This window comes from Xyrauchen texanus, chromosome 38 (assembly GCF_025860055.1).
Source record: "Xyrauchen texanus isolate HMW12.3.18 chromosome 38, RBS_HiC_50CHRs, whole genome shotgun sequence".
Taxonomy (NCBI): domain Eukaryota; kingdom Metazoa; phylum Chordata; class Actinopteri; order Cypriniformes; family Catostomidae; genus Xyrauchen; species Xyrauchen texanus.
In genome coordinates this window covers 28,025,125-28,040,552 of record NC_068313.1, presented here as the reverse complement: position 1 = coordinate 28,040,552, position 15,428 = coordinate 28,025,125, and the positions used below count along the sequence as shown (strand labels likewise).

The 15,428-nt window shown below is 38.8% G+C and overlaps 1 protein-coding gene across 2 annotated transcripts in view; it reads right to left on the bottom strand.

The window, feature by feature from the left end:
- Window positions 1-390: 390 nt before the first annotated feature.
- Window positions 391-15,428, bottom strand: part of LOC127631814 (NXPE family member 3-like) — a 17,380-nt gene continuing 2,342 nt past the window's right edge. The window contains exons 3-8 of one of the 2 annotated variants that reach the window (XM_052110171.1): window positions 14,781-15,206; window positions 14,203-14,618; window positions 14,003-14,079; window positions 9,593-9,796; window positions 9,077-9,414; window positions 391-504 (exon numbers count right to left, since the gene is read on the bottom strand). In XM_052110171.1, the coding sequence (XP_051966131.1) occupies window positions 457-504; window positions 9,077-9,414; window positions 9,593-9,796; window positions 14,003-14,079; window positions 14,203-14,618; window positions 14,781-15,206 (1,509 nt within the window). In that variant the 3' untranslated portion in view covers window positions 391-456. Of the gene's footprint in view, window positions 505-8,329; window positions 8,972-9,076; window positions 9,415-9,592; window positions 9,797-14,002; window positions 14,080-14,202; window positions 14,619-14,780; window positions 15,207-15,428 lie in introns of those variants that run through there. The other variant, XM_052110170.1, reaches the window with a different exon arrangement.

Sequence of the window (15,428 nt, the reverse complement as noted above, 5' to 3'; positions counted from 1 at the left end):
CCTCCCGTCTGGCAAGATGTACCAAAGCATTCGGGCCCTCACGGCCAGACTGTGTAACAGCTTCTTCCCCCAAGCCATCAGACTCCTCAATACTCAGAGACTGGTTTGACACACACGTGTCCTGAGTTGCACTTTAATTACTGTCACTTTATAACTGTCTGCTACCTCAATAACTGCTATGTGCATAGAACATTATCTCATAGTATGTTATGTTTACATTTTTAGAAACTGTCATCTTTTTGCACTACTGAGTACTGGTCGGCGCTGCACTGTCTATTGTCCTGTTCATTGTCAGTAATTTGTTGTACTGTCCTGTACTTTTTGCACGTGCACTTTATATAGGTATATATAGGTAGTTTATATAGTGGTCTCACGTGGTCCTATGTTGGTCCTTTGTTGTTTTTATGTAGCACCATGGTCCTGGAGGAACGTTGTCTCGTTTTGCTGTGTACTGTACTAACTGTATATGGTTGAAACGACAATAAAAACCACTTGACTTGGAAGCTGCAGTGAGCGAGAGAGAGAGAGAGAGAGAGAGAGAGAGAGAGAGATCAATACTGTGAGGAACTTAAACTGTATAAAAATACACTCAGAACAAATAGAGAACAGTGAATGCAAAATCAGCTAAAAACTATTGAAGAACATTTACATTTATTCATTTGGCAGACGCTTTTATCCAAAGCGACTTACAAAAGAGGAAGAACATCAGCGAATCATCTTAGGGAGACAGTGGTACAAAAAGTGCCATATTACAAAGTTTCACTATCATCAGAATAGTATACAAAACAGATTTAAGTGCAACAAGAAATGTAAATAATTATTATATATATATATATTTTTTTTAGTGACCGGTTAAGTGCTTTTGGAAAAGATGTGTTTTTAGCCGTTTTTTGAAGATAGAGAGTGAGTTAGCTTCCCGGATTGAGTTGGGAAGGTCATTCCACCACCGTGGTATGATGAAACTGAAAGTCCAGGTAAGTGTTTTGGTGCCTCTTTGTTTTGGTACGACAAGGCGACGTTCCTTAGCCGACCGCAGGCTTCTGGTGGGAACGTAGCTCTGCATAAATGTTTTTAGGTATGCTGGAGCAGACCCAGTGACTGTTTTATATGCCAGAATCAGGGCCTTGAATTTAATGCGTGCATGAACCGGGAGCCAGTGGAGAGAGACAAAGAGTGGTGTAACATGTGCTCTCTTAGGTTCATTAACCTGTTAACCTTTGCCAGAGCGCCAGCGCACGGAAGAGTTTTTTTCCCCCACAAGTTTAATGTTTATGAATAGATTTAACGTGAAAGAACATCATTAATCTTGGCAAACTATATATAATTTTAAAGGTGTAAGCCTCAAGCATCGATGATAGAGCTCTGTTTTTCGATGAAAAGCTTATAACGAATGTATTTCTTGCAATTATGTAAGCAGTACAGATCAAAACGCACGTAATCAAAAACGGAGTACATACCAGTAGTGTCGTAATAACGAGCCACACACGCATCCACTGCTAAAAGTTCCAGATTGAATGGAAAGGTGAGGGTCCACTGAATAACATCCCATAGAGCATTTTTAGTCCAAAGAAACAATAACGTTGTAACATCGATGGTTATTCCTTTGTTTACATCGAGTTTCTTCAGGGTGAAGTATCATACTTGTCGGTTATGCAATAAAATTATGCATAAAAACAGACTCCCGGTAGCCGAACGTTATATGGGTGTGTTGCTTAGAGTGTAATGAACAAATTAAGACCGCACACACACACACAAATACAAAGATAGGCAATATATAGGTCAAAATATCCAAACACTGCGGTCAGTTTTTTTGACGTCATGATATGCTGATCCTAATATTTTGTCTTTACAACAAAAGCCAATGAAAGAATTGAAATTATATGACTGATAGAAAATGTAGCCAAGCAGTGCACGATTCCAACGATACCCGGGAAGTCAAAATTCCTCGCGAACAAGATGTTTATTTATTTATTTGAATCAGCCACTCTCTATTGAGGAGCTAACCTGCGACGTAGGCTGTGACCACACCCCCGTCATTTGACAACAAACAAGCCATAGTAAAAAGACGGTTTCCCAGTCAACATCTGTTTTCGCGTCTTACTGGACGGATTATCTCATCAAATGGATCGTCAAAAGAAGTTTTTTTCTGCTGAAGATGTTTTATTTGCGATCACTCGAAGCAGCGATGACGAAATTGAGGAGAGTGAAGACAGCGTCGAGGGTGATATGCTTGAGGACGGAAAAGATGGTCCAATTTTACATCGGTGAGTTGCTATGTAACATGCACACATTATACGTGTCTAAACGACTGCCCATCAGTTTGGTTGTATGGACGACCTTTAGTATGAATGCTGTCTAAACGACTGCCCATCAGTTTGATTGTAAGAACGACCTTTAGTATGAATGCTGTCTAAACGACTGCCCATCAGTTTGATTGTTGATTTATGAATGCTGTCTAAACGACTGCCCATCAGTTTGATTGTTGATTGAATGGCCTGCCACATAAAAACTATACAGAATTATTTACTTGACATGCGGTGCTAATTATCTTTCTATTCTTTCCCATGCAACAGCTGTGTGGATTATTTTATAATTGAAAAAGCATGGAACAGTGTATATGATGACTAAAATAGCTTGCAGTACCCTTCATAACATTTGGTCATTAGGTTGCTTTTTGAGGTATCCAAGGAGGCTTCTTGGCACCTGGACATAGTCTTGGAAAAAATATTGCAGAAATCTCATTTTTCATAATATCTTCCTCAAATGTGAAATATAAACTGATGAGACTTGTGGCTTTCAATCAATTACCTAACTGGATTCCTCCAGGTTTGTTTTCATTTATTTTTTCATAAAATAATGCAATGTTACTTGCAGTACAAATTATCTTCAAGACACTTTAAATTCTATAAATGTTTGTCTGTGTAAGTTTTTCAACTTTTACATTTGGGTAATAAACTCCAAAGTGTCTTCTTTTTAAATATGTCTAAATTGTGCATGTAGAGCAAATTGTTCAGTAACTACAATTATTTTAGTTTGGGGATGTCATTTCTGGGGATGTGCCTCACGCAGGGAAGGGAGAAAGGGAACTGACATAGTCTTGGAAAAAAGCTTGCAGGAACCCCATTTTTCATTATATCTTCCTCAAATTTGAAATATAAACTGATGAGACTTGTGGCTTTCAATCCTTTACCTAATTGGATTCCTCCAGGTCTATATTTATATATTTGTACATGAAATAATAAAACATTTTTTGAAGTTCACATTATTTATGAGGCACTTCAACTTTTATAACTTTTTATTTGTTTGAGCATTATCAACTCTGATTTATTGTTAGTAGAGTGCCAAGTGTCTTCTTTCCAAAGAGACCTTAATTGTGCCTGTGGTACACTGTTCTCAGGAGCTATATTTATTTTAATTCAGGTATGTCATTTTCAGCTGTGAGCCCCTGAGTGGGGGTGCAGGTTAAAGACCAGATGTGCTGCTGCATTCTGGATCATTTGCAGGGGTCTAATAGCACATGCAGGAAGGCCTGCAATGAGAGCGTTACAGTAGTCCAGTCTAGTTATGACAAGGGACTGAACGAGCAGTTGTGTGGCTGTACAGAGAGGAAGGGTCTTATCTTCCTGACATTGTAGAGTGTAAATCTACATGATCTTGCAGTTTTTGAAATGTGGTCTGTGAAATTTAGCTCATCATCAATGGTTACCCCTAGATTTCTGACCGTTTTGGAAGGCGAAACTGTAGTTGGACCCAGCTGCACGGTGATGTGTTCAACAGCCAGGTTGGCTGGAAAGACAAGGAGTTCGGTCTTGGCAGGGTTGAGTTGAAGGTGGTGTTCCTTCATCCAGGCTGAGATGTCTGCCAGACAGGCAGTGATTCGAGCGGTCACTGTGGTGTCATTGGGCTGGAAAGACAAGTAGAGTTGCGTGTCATCAGCGTAGCAGTGGTAAGAGAAACCATGTGACTGAATGATGGGTCCCAGTGATGTTGTGTATATGGAGAAGAGAAGTGGCCCAAGCACTGATCCCTGAGGTACCCCAGTAAGTAACTGGTGTGGCTTGGATACTTCCCCTCTCCATGCTACCTCAAAGGACCTTTCTAAGAGATAAGAGTTGAACCAGTCAAGCACAGTTCCAGTGATACCCAGTTTAGAGAGGGTGGAGAGTAGGATCTGATGGTTGACTGTGTCAAAGGCAGCAGAAAGGTCCAGCAGAATCAGAACGGATGATCTGGATTCAGCTTTCGCCTGTCTCAGCGACTCAATTACAGACAGCAGGGCAGTCTCAGTGGAGTGTCCACTTTTGAAGCCTGACTGATTGTCATCCAGCAGCTTGTTCTGTGAGAGATAGGCGGAGATCTGATTGAAAACTGCCCTTTCAAGTGTTTTTGCCATGAATGGGATGAGAGAGACTGGTCTTTAGTGTTCTGTCTGTGTGGGGTTAAGTGCAGGTTTTTTCAGCAGTGGGGTTACTCGAGCCTGCTTAAATGTAGTGGGAAACGTGCCTGCAAGAAGGGACGTGTTAATTATGAGTGTATGAAGAATGGATACATTCTAACAAATTGGACAATTGGAATTCCCTGAATAAAAAACAACATGAACTAACAGCCATACAAAATGGAGACACCTGGAAAAATCACTTTGAACAACATTATAGTGAAATAAAAATGAAACCAGAACATACACTCACCTAAAGGATTATTAGGAACACCATACTAATACTGTGTTTGACCCCCTTTCGCCTTCAGAACTGCCTTAATTCTACATGGCATTGATTCAACAAGGTGCTGAAAGCATTCTTTAGAAATGTTGGCCCATATTGATAGGATAGCATCTTGCAGTTGATGGAGATTTGTGGGATGCACATTCCACCACATCCCAAAGATGCTCTATTGGGTTGAGATCTGGTGACTGTGGGGGCCATTTTAGTACAGTGAACTCATTGTCATGTTCAAGAAACCAATTTGAAATGACTCGAGCTTTGTGACATGGTGCATTATCCTGCTGGAAGTAGCCATCAGAGGATGGGTACATGGTGGCCATAAAGGGATGGACATGGTCAGAAACAATGCTCAGGTAGGCATTTAAACGATGCCCAATTGGCACTAAGGGGCCTAAAGTGTGCCAAGAAAACATCCCCCACACCATTACACCAGCAGCCTGCACAGTGGTAACAAGTCATGATGGATCCATGTTCTCATTCTGTTTACGCCAAATTCTGACTCTACCATCTGAATGTCTCAACAGAAATCGAGACTCATCAGACCAGGCAATATTTTTCCAGTCTTCAACTGTCCAATTTTGGTGAGCTCTTGCAAATTGTAGCCTCTTTTTCCTATTTGTAGTGGAGATGAGTGGTACCCGGTGGGGTCTTCTGCTGTTGTAGCCCATCCGCCTCAAGGTTGTGCGTGTTGTGGCTTCACAAATGCTTTGCTGCATACCTCGGTTGTAACGAGTGGTTATTTCAGGCAAAGTTGCTCTTCTATCAGCTTGAATCAGTCGGCCCATTCTCCTCTGACCTCTAGCATCAACAAGGCATTTTCGCCCACAGGAGTGCCGCATACTGGATGTTTTTCCCTTTTCACACCATTCTTTGTAAACCATAGAAATGGTTGTGCGTGAAAATCCCAGTAACTGAGCAGATTGTGAAATACTCAGACCGGCCCGTCTGGCACCAACAACCATACCACGCTCTAAATTGCTTAAATCACCTTTCTTTCCCATTCTGACATTCAGTTTGGAGTTCAGGAGATTGTCTTGACCAGGACCACACCCCTAAATGAACTGAAGCAACTGCCATGTGATTGGTTGATTAGATAATTGCATTAATGAGAAATTGAACAGGTGTTCCTAATAATCCTTTAGGTGAGTGTATATGAAAAATGATCAATATGGAACATACAATTGGTAAATACCAAAACCCGTTAGACTTCCCCATCACAGAAAATGAACTGATTGATAAAATCCAGGCCCTAAAACTCAAAAAAGCAAATGGACCAGATGACATCCTCAATGAAATGCTGAAGAACACAGAGCACAAATTAAGATTGGCCTTACTGAAACTGTTCAACTTGGTTCTGAGTGTTCGTCATTTCCCTGACACCTAGAATAGAGGACTCATAAAGCCCATTTTCAAGAGTGGAGACAAATTAGATCCAAACAATTACAGAGGCATCTGTGTGAGCAGTAATCTGGGGAAGATGTTCTGCAGTATCATCAACACAAGACTCGTTCACTTCCTTACCCAACACAATGCCTTAAGCAAAAGTCAAATTGGATTCTTACCAAATTTTAAAACATCAGACCATATCTTCACCCTACATACCCTGATTGATAAATACATCAACCAAAACAAAACCAAAATATTTGCATTCTTTGTAGATTTCCAGAAGGTCTTTGATTCAATTTGGCACCAAGGTCTACTGTCTAAACGTTCAGAAATTGGTATAGGGGGCAAAACATACAACATCATAAAAACGATGTATTCAAACAATAAATGTGCAATCAAAATTGGCAATAAACAAACAGAGTTCTTCACTCAAGGGCGAGGTGTGAGACAGGGCTGCCCACTATCACCGACCCTCTTCAATATATACATTATTGAATTGGCAAAACTACTAGAACAATCAGCAGCTCCTGGCCTCCTACTACATGACTCCACTATAAAGTTCCTCCTGTATGCAGATGATCTGGTCCTGCTGTCTCCAACAGAAGAGGGTCTACAGCAGAACCTGGACATTCTGCATCAGTTCTGTTAGACCTGGGCCCTGACGATTAACCCAACTAAAACTAAAGTCCTAACATTCCTGAAAAGACCCAGATGTCAGGGAAAGAGATACAGTTTCACCCTTGTTATGAACTAAATTGATCATGCTACAAACTACACTTACCTTGGTTTGAAATTCAGTGCAAACGGAAACCTCAACTTGGCCGTGAATGAACTGAAAATTAAAGCAAGAAGGGCCTTCTATGCCATTAAAAAATCTATCCAATTTGAAATACCAATTAGAATCTGGCTCAAAATATTCCAGTCAGTCATAGAACCTATTGCACTATATGGCAGCGAAGTTTGGGGTCCTCTCCTAAATCACCAATTTGACAAATGGGACAGAAATCCGATTGAAGCCCTGCATACAGAGTTTTGTAAAAGCATTCTTAGTGTACAGAGAAACAAATCTAATAATGCATGCAGGGCAGAATTAGGCCAATACCCTCTATTAATCCACATTGAGAAAAGAGCCATTACATTTTGGAAACATCTAAAACTGAGTGACCCCAACTCTTATCATTTTAAAGCCCTTAAAAACCATGAAGAGAACACTGAGAAGAGTCCCCTCATTCAGCTGGTCCTGAGGATCCACATCAGACCAACATGACTAACAATAATCAGCCTCAGGACACTGACACCCTCATCCACACAATCCGGCCCAACCAAATGATTAACGCACAAAAAGAAAACTACCGAACTTATTGGAATGCAACAACACAAAACCAAAGCAAACTACAATGTTATTTGGCCCCAAACAGAGATTACACGACTGCAGAATACCTGAGCACAGTCAGAGACCACAAACTGAGGTAACACATGACAAGGTACAGACAGAGCGACCACAGCCTGGCGATAGAGAAGGGCAGATACAGACAGAGCTGGATGCCCAGAGAGAGCAGGTTATGCCCGTACTGTAACCAAGGACAAATAGAAACAGAGCTGCACTTCTTAACCACCTGCCCTAACTATATATTACATTTGAAAACATTTCTTTCCCAAATTTTTAATTATTTGTCCCAACTTAAAAAAAAAAAAAAAATATAGATATATACAGTATATATATATATATATATATATATATATATATATATATATATATATATATATATATATATATATATATATTTACAATTCTTGTTGCACTTAAATCTGTTTTGTTTACAAATTCTGTGATAGTAAAACTTTGTAGTATGGCACTTTTCGTACCAATGTCTCCTTAAGATGGTTCGCTTATGTTTTCCTGTTTTGTAAGTTGCTTTGAATAAAAGAGTCTGCCAAATGAATAAATGTAAATGTAAATGTAAATGAATGATGCACAAGCTCAATATTTACTTGGTGAACAAAGAGACTGTATTTCTAGCAGCAAAATACATCAATACCTGCCACAAAAAGAGGGAAGAGTCGACCAAACAGTGATGCGCCCATTTTCACGCACGCACGCACATGAACTCACGCACACGCACAAATACACACACACACACACACACACAAACTCTTATACACACACAAACACCACCGAAAGTATATACACTATTTATTTTATTTATTTATTTTTTCCCTGTTTTTTTCCCACACTTGGTCAATACAGAATTTGTTCTACTTTGTTAATTTTGTATTTTTCATGCTCATATAAATGCTTTGGCAATACAATGTACAATTTGTCATGCCAATAAAGCTCATTAGAATTTGAGAGAGAGAGAGAGAGAGAGAGAGAGAGAGAGATTTAAGGACAGCTGTCTGACACATTTGTGTGTTTGACTTTATGTTTCAGTTTTATATTAAACATTTATTTATATCGTCAAGTTCTCGACTCCTTTCCATGAATCCCTTTACAAATACTTTTAAAAGTAACTTTCCCACAATGTTGAAAATACAGTACTGTATGTTACTCACACTTTAAATAATAATACAGTTCTTTGAATAATTCATGTGATGTTCAGAGATACATCACCTGTAGTAGCAGTTATTACTGAACACTGTACATTCCTCCATGTCAAAATAATGTAAATTCATTCCAGGCAAATAAATGAAAGGAAAATATCGATCTCATTTTTTATTACAACAGGGCCTGGATGAATGTTTTCTTTGCTGTAGTGACAGGCTGTCATTTGCCACACATCTAAAATATAAACACCAACATCCTGAAAAGCCCATCGTAGAATTCTGTCCAACTGTAGAGAATACCAGTCACTGCCAAACACATCCTATTACAAACACAGAGAAACTTCTGAGGAACAACATCAACCATAAACTTGCAATGACAGAGTGACCTCCATGTATATGAACACTGGGTACCATTACCATCTTACCTTATAGCCAGTGTTGACAGTCTTTATTACGATGATCGTTTCTGGTGCCCGTTGTAACAATGCCAGGATAGCTTTTCGGATCCTTAACACTCTGTGGGTGAAGAAATCCAGAGGGTATGTGGTGAAATGGGGCCCCAGATTAAACACAATGACAGTGTGGGGTCCTCCAGCCAGGTCATCAATCTCATTACTGATGTAGTGCAGATTTGCCACTGATGTTTTCCGACACCGCAGAGGAACACCGTGAGCCCTCCAATGTAAGTCAATGTTGTTCTCCACATCTACTGCTATGAGCGGTCCTGCGACATACTGAACATGCAGATTCATCTGCTTCAGGGCTGCAGAACAGAAAGTGACACTAATGGTGAGGATCCAACTGTTCTGTATCTAAGAATGATACTTTTTATTCACATATCATGACTGTTATGCTGTATCACAGAGAGGAATGCAATGATTGAACTATAATCATAAAGCAAACAAAGACTATTTATAAGGCTGGAATGTATGTAATCTCACTTGGTACTGCTTTCACAAAGAATTCAAACCACTGTCTCATAGTTGAGTCTCCCATCATGTAGATGTGTTTGTCTTTCAGGCACTGTGTTGTTGTTTGCATAGTGAAATGACGGGTGCTACAGACAAAGGAAGTCCACACATCATTCAGGTAAAATCCAGCTGGAACTGGTGTGTGCAAGGCAGGACGACATTTCTTAGTTACACCTGTTAGATAGAGGAAATAGAGACTGTAAGAACTGTATTCTCCAAATGAATGAGTTTCCAGAAATATTGTTGTATCTTTAAACTGCACCTGCTGGCCCCTTCACAACTATAAGGTGATAAACAGTGCTGGGCATAACGGATTACATGTAATCAAGAGATTATGTAATCAGATTACAAAAACCCTGGATTTGCAATTAGATTATTTGTTAATTTTTGTTGATTACATTTAACTTATTATTCTGGCAACAGCAAGAGATTGTTAATAATTTATTGATCACTCAATTTATTGATAATTCGTCTTTAAAATTATTTTACATTTTTAAATTAAATTAGCCTACATCTGATATATTTTCAGAAAGTCTTCAAATGTTTTGGTAAAGGGGGGTGGGGTTGGGGGGAGCGGTAGATTGCATGAGTACAGTAAAGGTCGTTTCAGTTTCACAAATTGCTGTTGTACTTGGCTTAGAAAATAAACATGAATGTGGTTTTATTGTGATGTTGATTCACAAATATAAATGGTCTGACCCGTTACCTCACATGGAGCATTTGAAGTGCCTTTTTTAGTTCACTCAGAAAACACAGACAAAAAAAATGATGTCAATTGTTATATTTCGATCCAATAAGTAAGTTTTCTTTAATGCATTTAAAGGAATGTTCCAGGTTCAGTACAAGTTAAGCTCCATCGACAGTATTTGTGGCTCGAGGTTACTATGAGGCACTTAACATGGAAGTGAATGACGACAATGAAAGGGAATGTGGCCAATTTTGGGAGGGTTTTAACAGAAATGTTACGCTTATAATTTTATAAAAACACTTGCATTGATTCTTCTGTTAAAACTTGTGTATTATTATTATTATTATTATTGTGAGCTGTAAAGTTGTTTAAATTGTCATTTTTACATTCGTTTTAGGCTTTGTTGACATTAAATTGCAGGATTTTTCCTGGCTCAAAATGAGGCGGAGGTGGTACCATACTGATCAAAAAAGTGACGTTAAGAACACGTAAATGTTGGCTTTGCATTAATACACTCCTAATGACCTGGCAACTGAATAATAGTGTTTATTTTGTCATCTGTTTTTTTTTTTATTTAGTCTTTTTAGTTTTTATCATATTTAGACAATCTTATCCTATTTTTTTTTTTTCATCAAGTTTTAGTTGACAAAGTCTGGGCATTTTAATGTAGTTTTAGTCAATGAAAACTGTTGATATTTTAGTCATATTTTAGTAACATTTAGTCATATTGACATTTTAGTCACTGAACACTGTAAACCTTTTTAGCCATAAGAGTATTATTGATAAGCATTTGTCAATCTATTCTATCTAAAACCAATATATATATATATATATATATATATATATATATATATATATATATATATATATATATATATATATATATATATACTGTATATATATACACATTTTATTGTTGTTGTAATTTTTGTTTTATTTTTCACATAAGATTGATCTGATCATGAGGATCTCATGATGATGACGTTGCGAGCAGCAGACAGCGGGGGTGAGAGACGAGCGTATTTGTGTTAGAGTGCGCATCAGCCGGCAGGACTATAAATCTCTCCCGGTCTCGACTCCCGCTCAGATTGGGTCTCTTCAGCAACTGGTTGAAGCGGCTCAGACCGCACAGAGAATGACAGTTTTGGAGTTTGTGTTTATTTACATGGCACACTCCCATAATATATGAACTTTAATTAAGGATGAAATAAAGATATTCGCCAAGCTGTGATCTGTGTTTCTGTCAGACACTCGAGCTGCAGCGCTCCTCTCGTCTCGCGTGTCATCATTATAGTTTTATATGATCTCAAGATACGTTAAATTACATCAAGCGACTATTCGACAACTGCATTTTTTTTTTTATTATTGCAGAGACTTGCAGTTACAAATGGCAATCCACCGAGTGCAATGCTTGTTAGTGTTTTCCATGAAGACACCCACCAGAGTTTTGTAGACAGCCGGAGGCAGCGTGAAATTTGACGGAGGCGGCTACCTAGTAATTCTCTATGCAGGAAAAACCCTGCATTGTCATGGTAACAAAGTTGTAAAATTGGCTAAAACTTTACACATGAAAGGTTAGTAAGTCATACTACCATACTAAAATAATGATAACACGCATATCCTTTATGTCTTGTGGCTGTACTTTTGAAACAGTGAGTATTTTAACGTTAAAAATTTGTCCACAATAACTACCATTGTAAGTGCCTCACTGTAACCCAAATTTTTGCTTTATTTAAAGTAAAGTAGGAATGGGGAGCCTGGGTAGCTCAGTGAGTAAAAATGCTGACTACCAAATGCTGAGTCGCGAGTTCGAATCCAGAGCATGGTCAGTGACCTAAGCAACCAAATTGGCCCGGTTGCTAGGGAGGGTATATTCACATGGGTCACTATAATGTGGTTCTTGCATTCAGTGTTGCGCATGGTGAGATATGCATGAATGCCATGAAGAATAGCATGAGCCTCCACATGCGCTATGTCTCCACTGTAATGCGCTCAACAAGCCATGTGATAAAATGTGTGGATTGATGATTTCAGATGCGAAGGCAAGTGAAATTCGTCCTCCGCCACCCAGATTGAGGTGAGTCACTATGCTGCCACAAGGATTTAGAGCACATTGGGAATTGGGCATTCCAAATTGGGGAACACAGAGGAGAAAAATCACACAAAAACAATAGGTAGGAACGAGTCAAAAAAATTTTTTGTGGGATTCAACATTATGCCACAAATGCTGTCGACTGAGCTTAACTTGAATTGAAACTGAAAATGGTACGAGCTTATCAGAACCTGCACAGCTTCACTGGAGTGGATATAGTGGAGAGACATACAGCCACCTGTGCCTTACCAACCCATGGTAGGAGAAAACGCACAGTGCTGAGACAAAATGCTGGGTGTAGATTGTTTCTTCTTTCCATTACCCATATAAGACCATACAACTTAGTACAGACACACAATATATGAAATAAAGAAATAAGGAAATTATTGTTCTAAGCTAACACGGTCAAGTGAATGAGACATTGGGTGGTTGTTCTTGTAAAACACTTTTGTAACTCTGTTACAAAACTCTGTACTGTATGTGTATTGAATTAGATATCTCCCCCCAAAGTTGCTTCTGCACTGAGTTGACCATGAATTTAAGCTTGATTACACTCCCTCACGTTTGACGTATGCACAGAGCTCATGCACAGCACAAGCACATACACAGAGCATGTGTGCAGCAGTCTGCACATGCATCAAGCACGAGGAAGTGTAATCGAGCTTAAATCTTGATCGCCAAAGAGACTGCAAATGGCAAGATTAAAAGTGAAAAAGGATTTACATTTTGATCACATCGCTTCAGAAGACATGGATTAAACCACTTAAATATTTTGGATTACTTTTATACTACCTTTATGTTTTTTTTGGATCTTAAGTGTTGGACCCCACTGACATGCATTTGGAAAAAAAAAATAAATAAAATTGTCGATCAAACTATCTTGGTTTGTGTTCTGCAGAAAAAAGTCATACAAGTTTGAGACAGAAAATTATTAAAAGTAAATGATGAGAGAATTATAATTTTTAGGTGAACATTTTCTTTAATGTCTTTAGGCTCCCAGTGTGCAAACCAAAGGTGACTGTGGCAAGAAAAAAAATGCCCAAGATGTTAGTTAGTGGAGAGAAACATTTAGAGAGGAACCAGACTCAGCTGGGGGAGCCCATCTTCCTCTGGGTTACCAGTCAATGTAAATATGCCAATATTATTTAGCTCTATAGTAGGCCTATGTGTAATACAAGTTGTGTTTTCTTTGAATAGATTAAATTATGTAATTTAAATAAGTTGTCATATTCTCATGCTGGTCTAGGCATGTTTGTGCTGGTTTGGTGCTGGTCAAACTGGTGGACTAGATTTCTGTGTAGAGACTTTGACCCAATTTGAGAACAAATAGCAAGACATCAGGTTTTTCTTTTTTAATGCTGCCTTCCTTGTTAGCTCAAACTAAAATAGCCAGTTTATATTGGATGTGCCTTCACTTTATGCCTTTATGTCTTCTAGATCTTTTAATCAGATTTAATGTAACGCTAGATCAACATTTAATTTACATTAGACAAACTCTCACCCAGTTCAGAGTAATCCATTAAACTACAACATTGTACACACTCAAATTTCCCAACAGGACCATGCCTTTGTACAAGTCACAGATCCAAGACCAACATACCAGTACTTTCACTTGCATTGGAAGGAAGAATTTTGATGATGCTCTTTTCTCCATTGATACCCTTGTTGGTTTGCTTCCTACCAAAGAGAAAATATATGTCTGTCATACTGGCTTTTCATAACATTTTCATGACAACAAACCAGTTAATGATGAGTAAAAGAAATCAGTTATACAGAAAATACAAAATCTGGTAATCTCACATAAGCGTATTCTCTTCTTTAGTCAGGCGGTTGATATACCCGCCCATAGAGTGGTACACGAGGGCACTGCATGACAGGGATTTGGGTCTCTGGCAGCGCCATATTTCTCCAGTACGGGGATCCTTATATTCACAGCAGCAGTCTCCAGTTCCCATCCTCTCCAGTCCATTCTTGTCCCACTTCACATTACACTTCACTACTTCACTCAACCTGGTCCCATTTGGTCCTGGCCCCTCATAATATCCTTTGAAAAACACTCTGTCAGAGTCAGTGTCTCTGTGACGCCTCAGAACCTGCACAGCTTCACTGGAGTGGATAAGACGTACAGCCACCTGTGCCTCACCAACCCATGGTAGGAGAAAACGCACAGAGTAGGAACCATTGAGCTGGTCCACCACTTCCCCAAACACACTGGCCTGTGAAGGAGGAAAATACTTTGTACAACTCCCTCTGTCCAAGGTTTAGTAAATTTCAGCTTTGTAGATGGCACCCAAAATATTTAAGATATTTATAGCAGAATTAATGTTTGCTATGATATCTATTATCCAATTAAATATTTAAATGCATTTGTGAAGTACCTTAGATTTGGATAAGAAAAGCTTGGCTTGAAAGAAGTCCCCTCCATAATGTTTGGGTTTGTTGTTAAAATCCCTCGCATGCACAGTAACAAAAATCTCCTCGCCTATTTGGTAGCTCTCTCTCAGGTCCTGGATGGTGAATGTGGAGTGGGCTGGACTAGTACTGAGGGACACAGGTGTGACAGATCTGTCTGGTTCAGCCCAGAAGAGAACCTGCTGTAAACTGGAGTACCTGTCTGAACTGATTCCTAATTCAGAGTAAAATGATTTTATCAGTGACTCAGACTCTTCTGAACTTATTATTAATACATTGTTTGCAGGAGAAGTGATGGTGTTTGTGGAGTTGTGGAGTCTTGCAAAGTGCTGAGATAAAATGCTGGGTGTAGATTGTTTCTTCTTTCCATTACCCATATAAGACCATACAACCTAGTACAGACACACAATATATGAAATAAAGAAATAAGGAAATTATTGTTCTAAGATGGTCAAGTGAATGAGACATTGGGTGGTTGTTCTTGTAAAACACTTTTGTAACTCTGTTACAAAACTCTGTAATGTATGTGTATTGAATTAGACGTCTCTCCCCCAGCTGCTTCTAATTGCACTGAATATTGTACAAAATAAATACAGTAAAGCAATAATAATAAT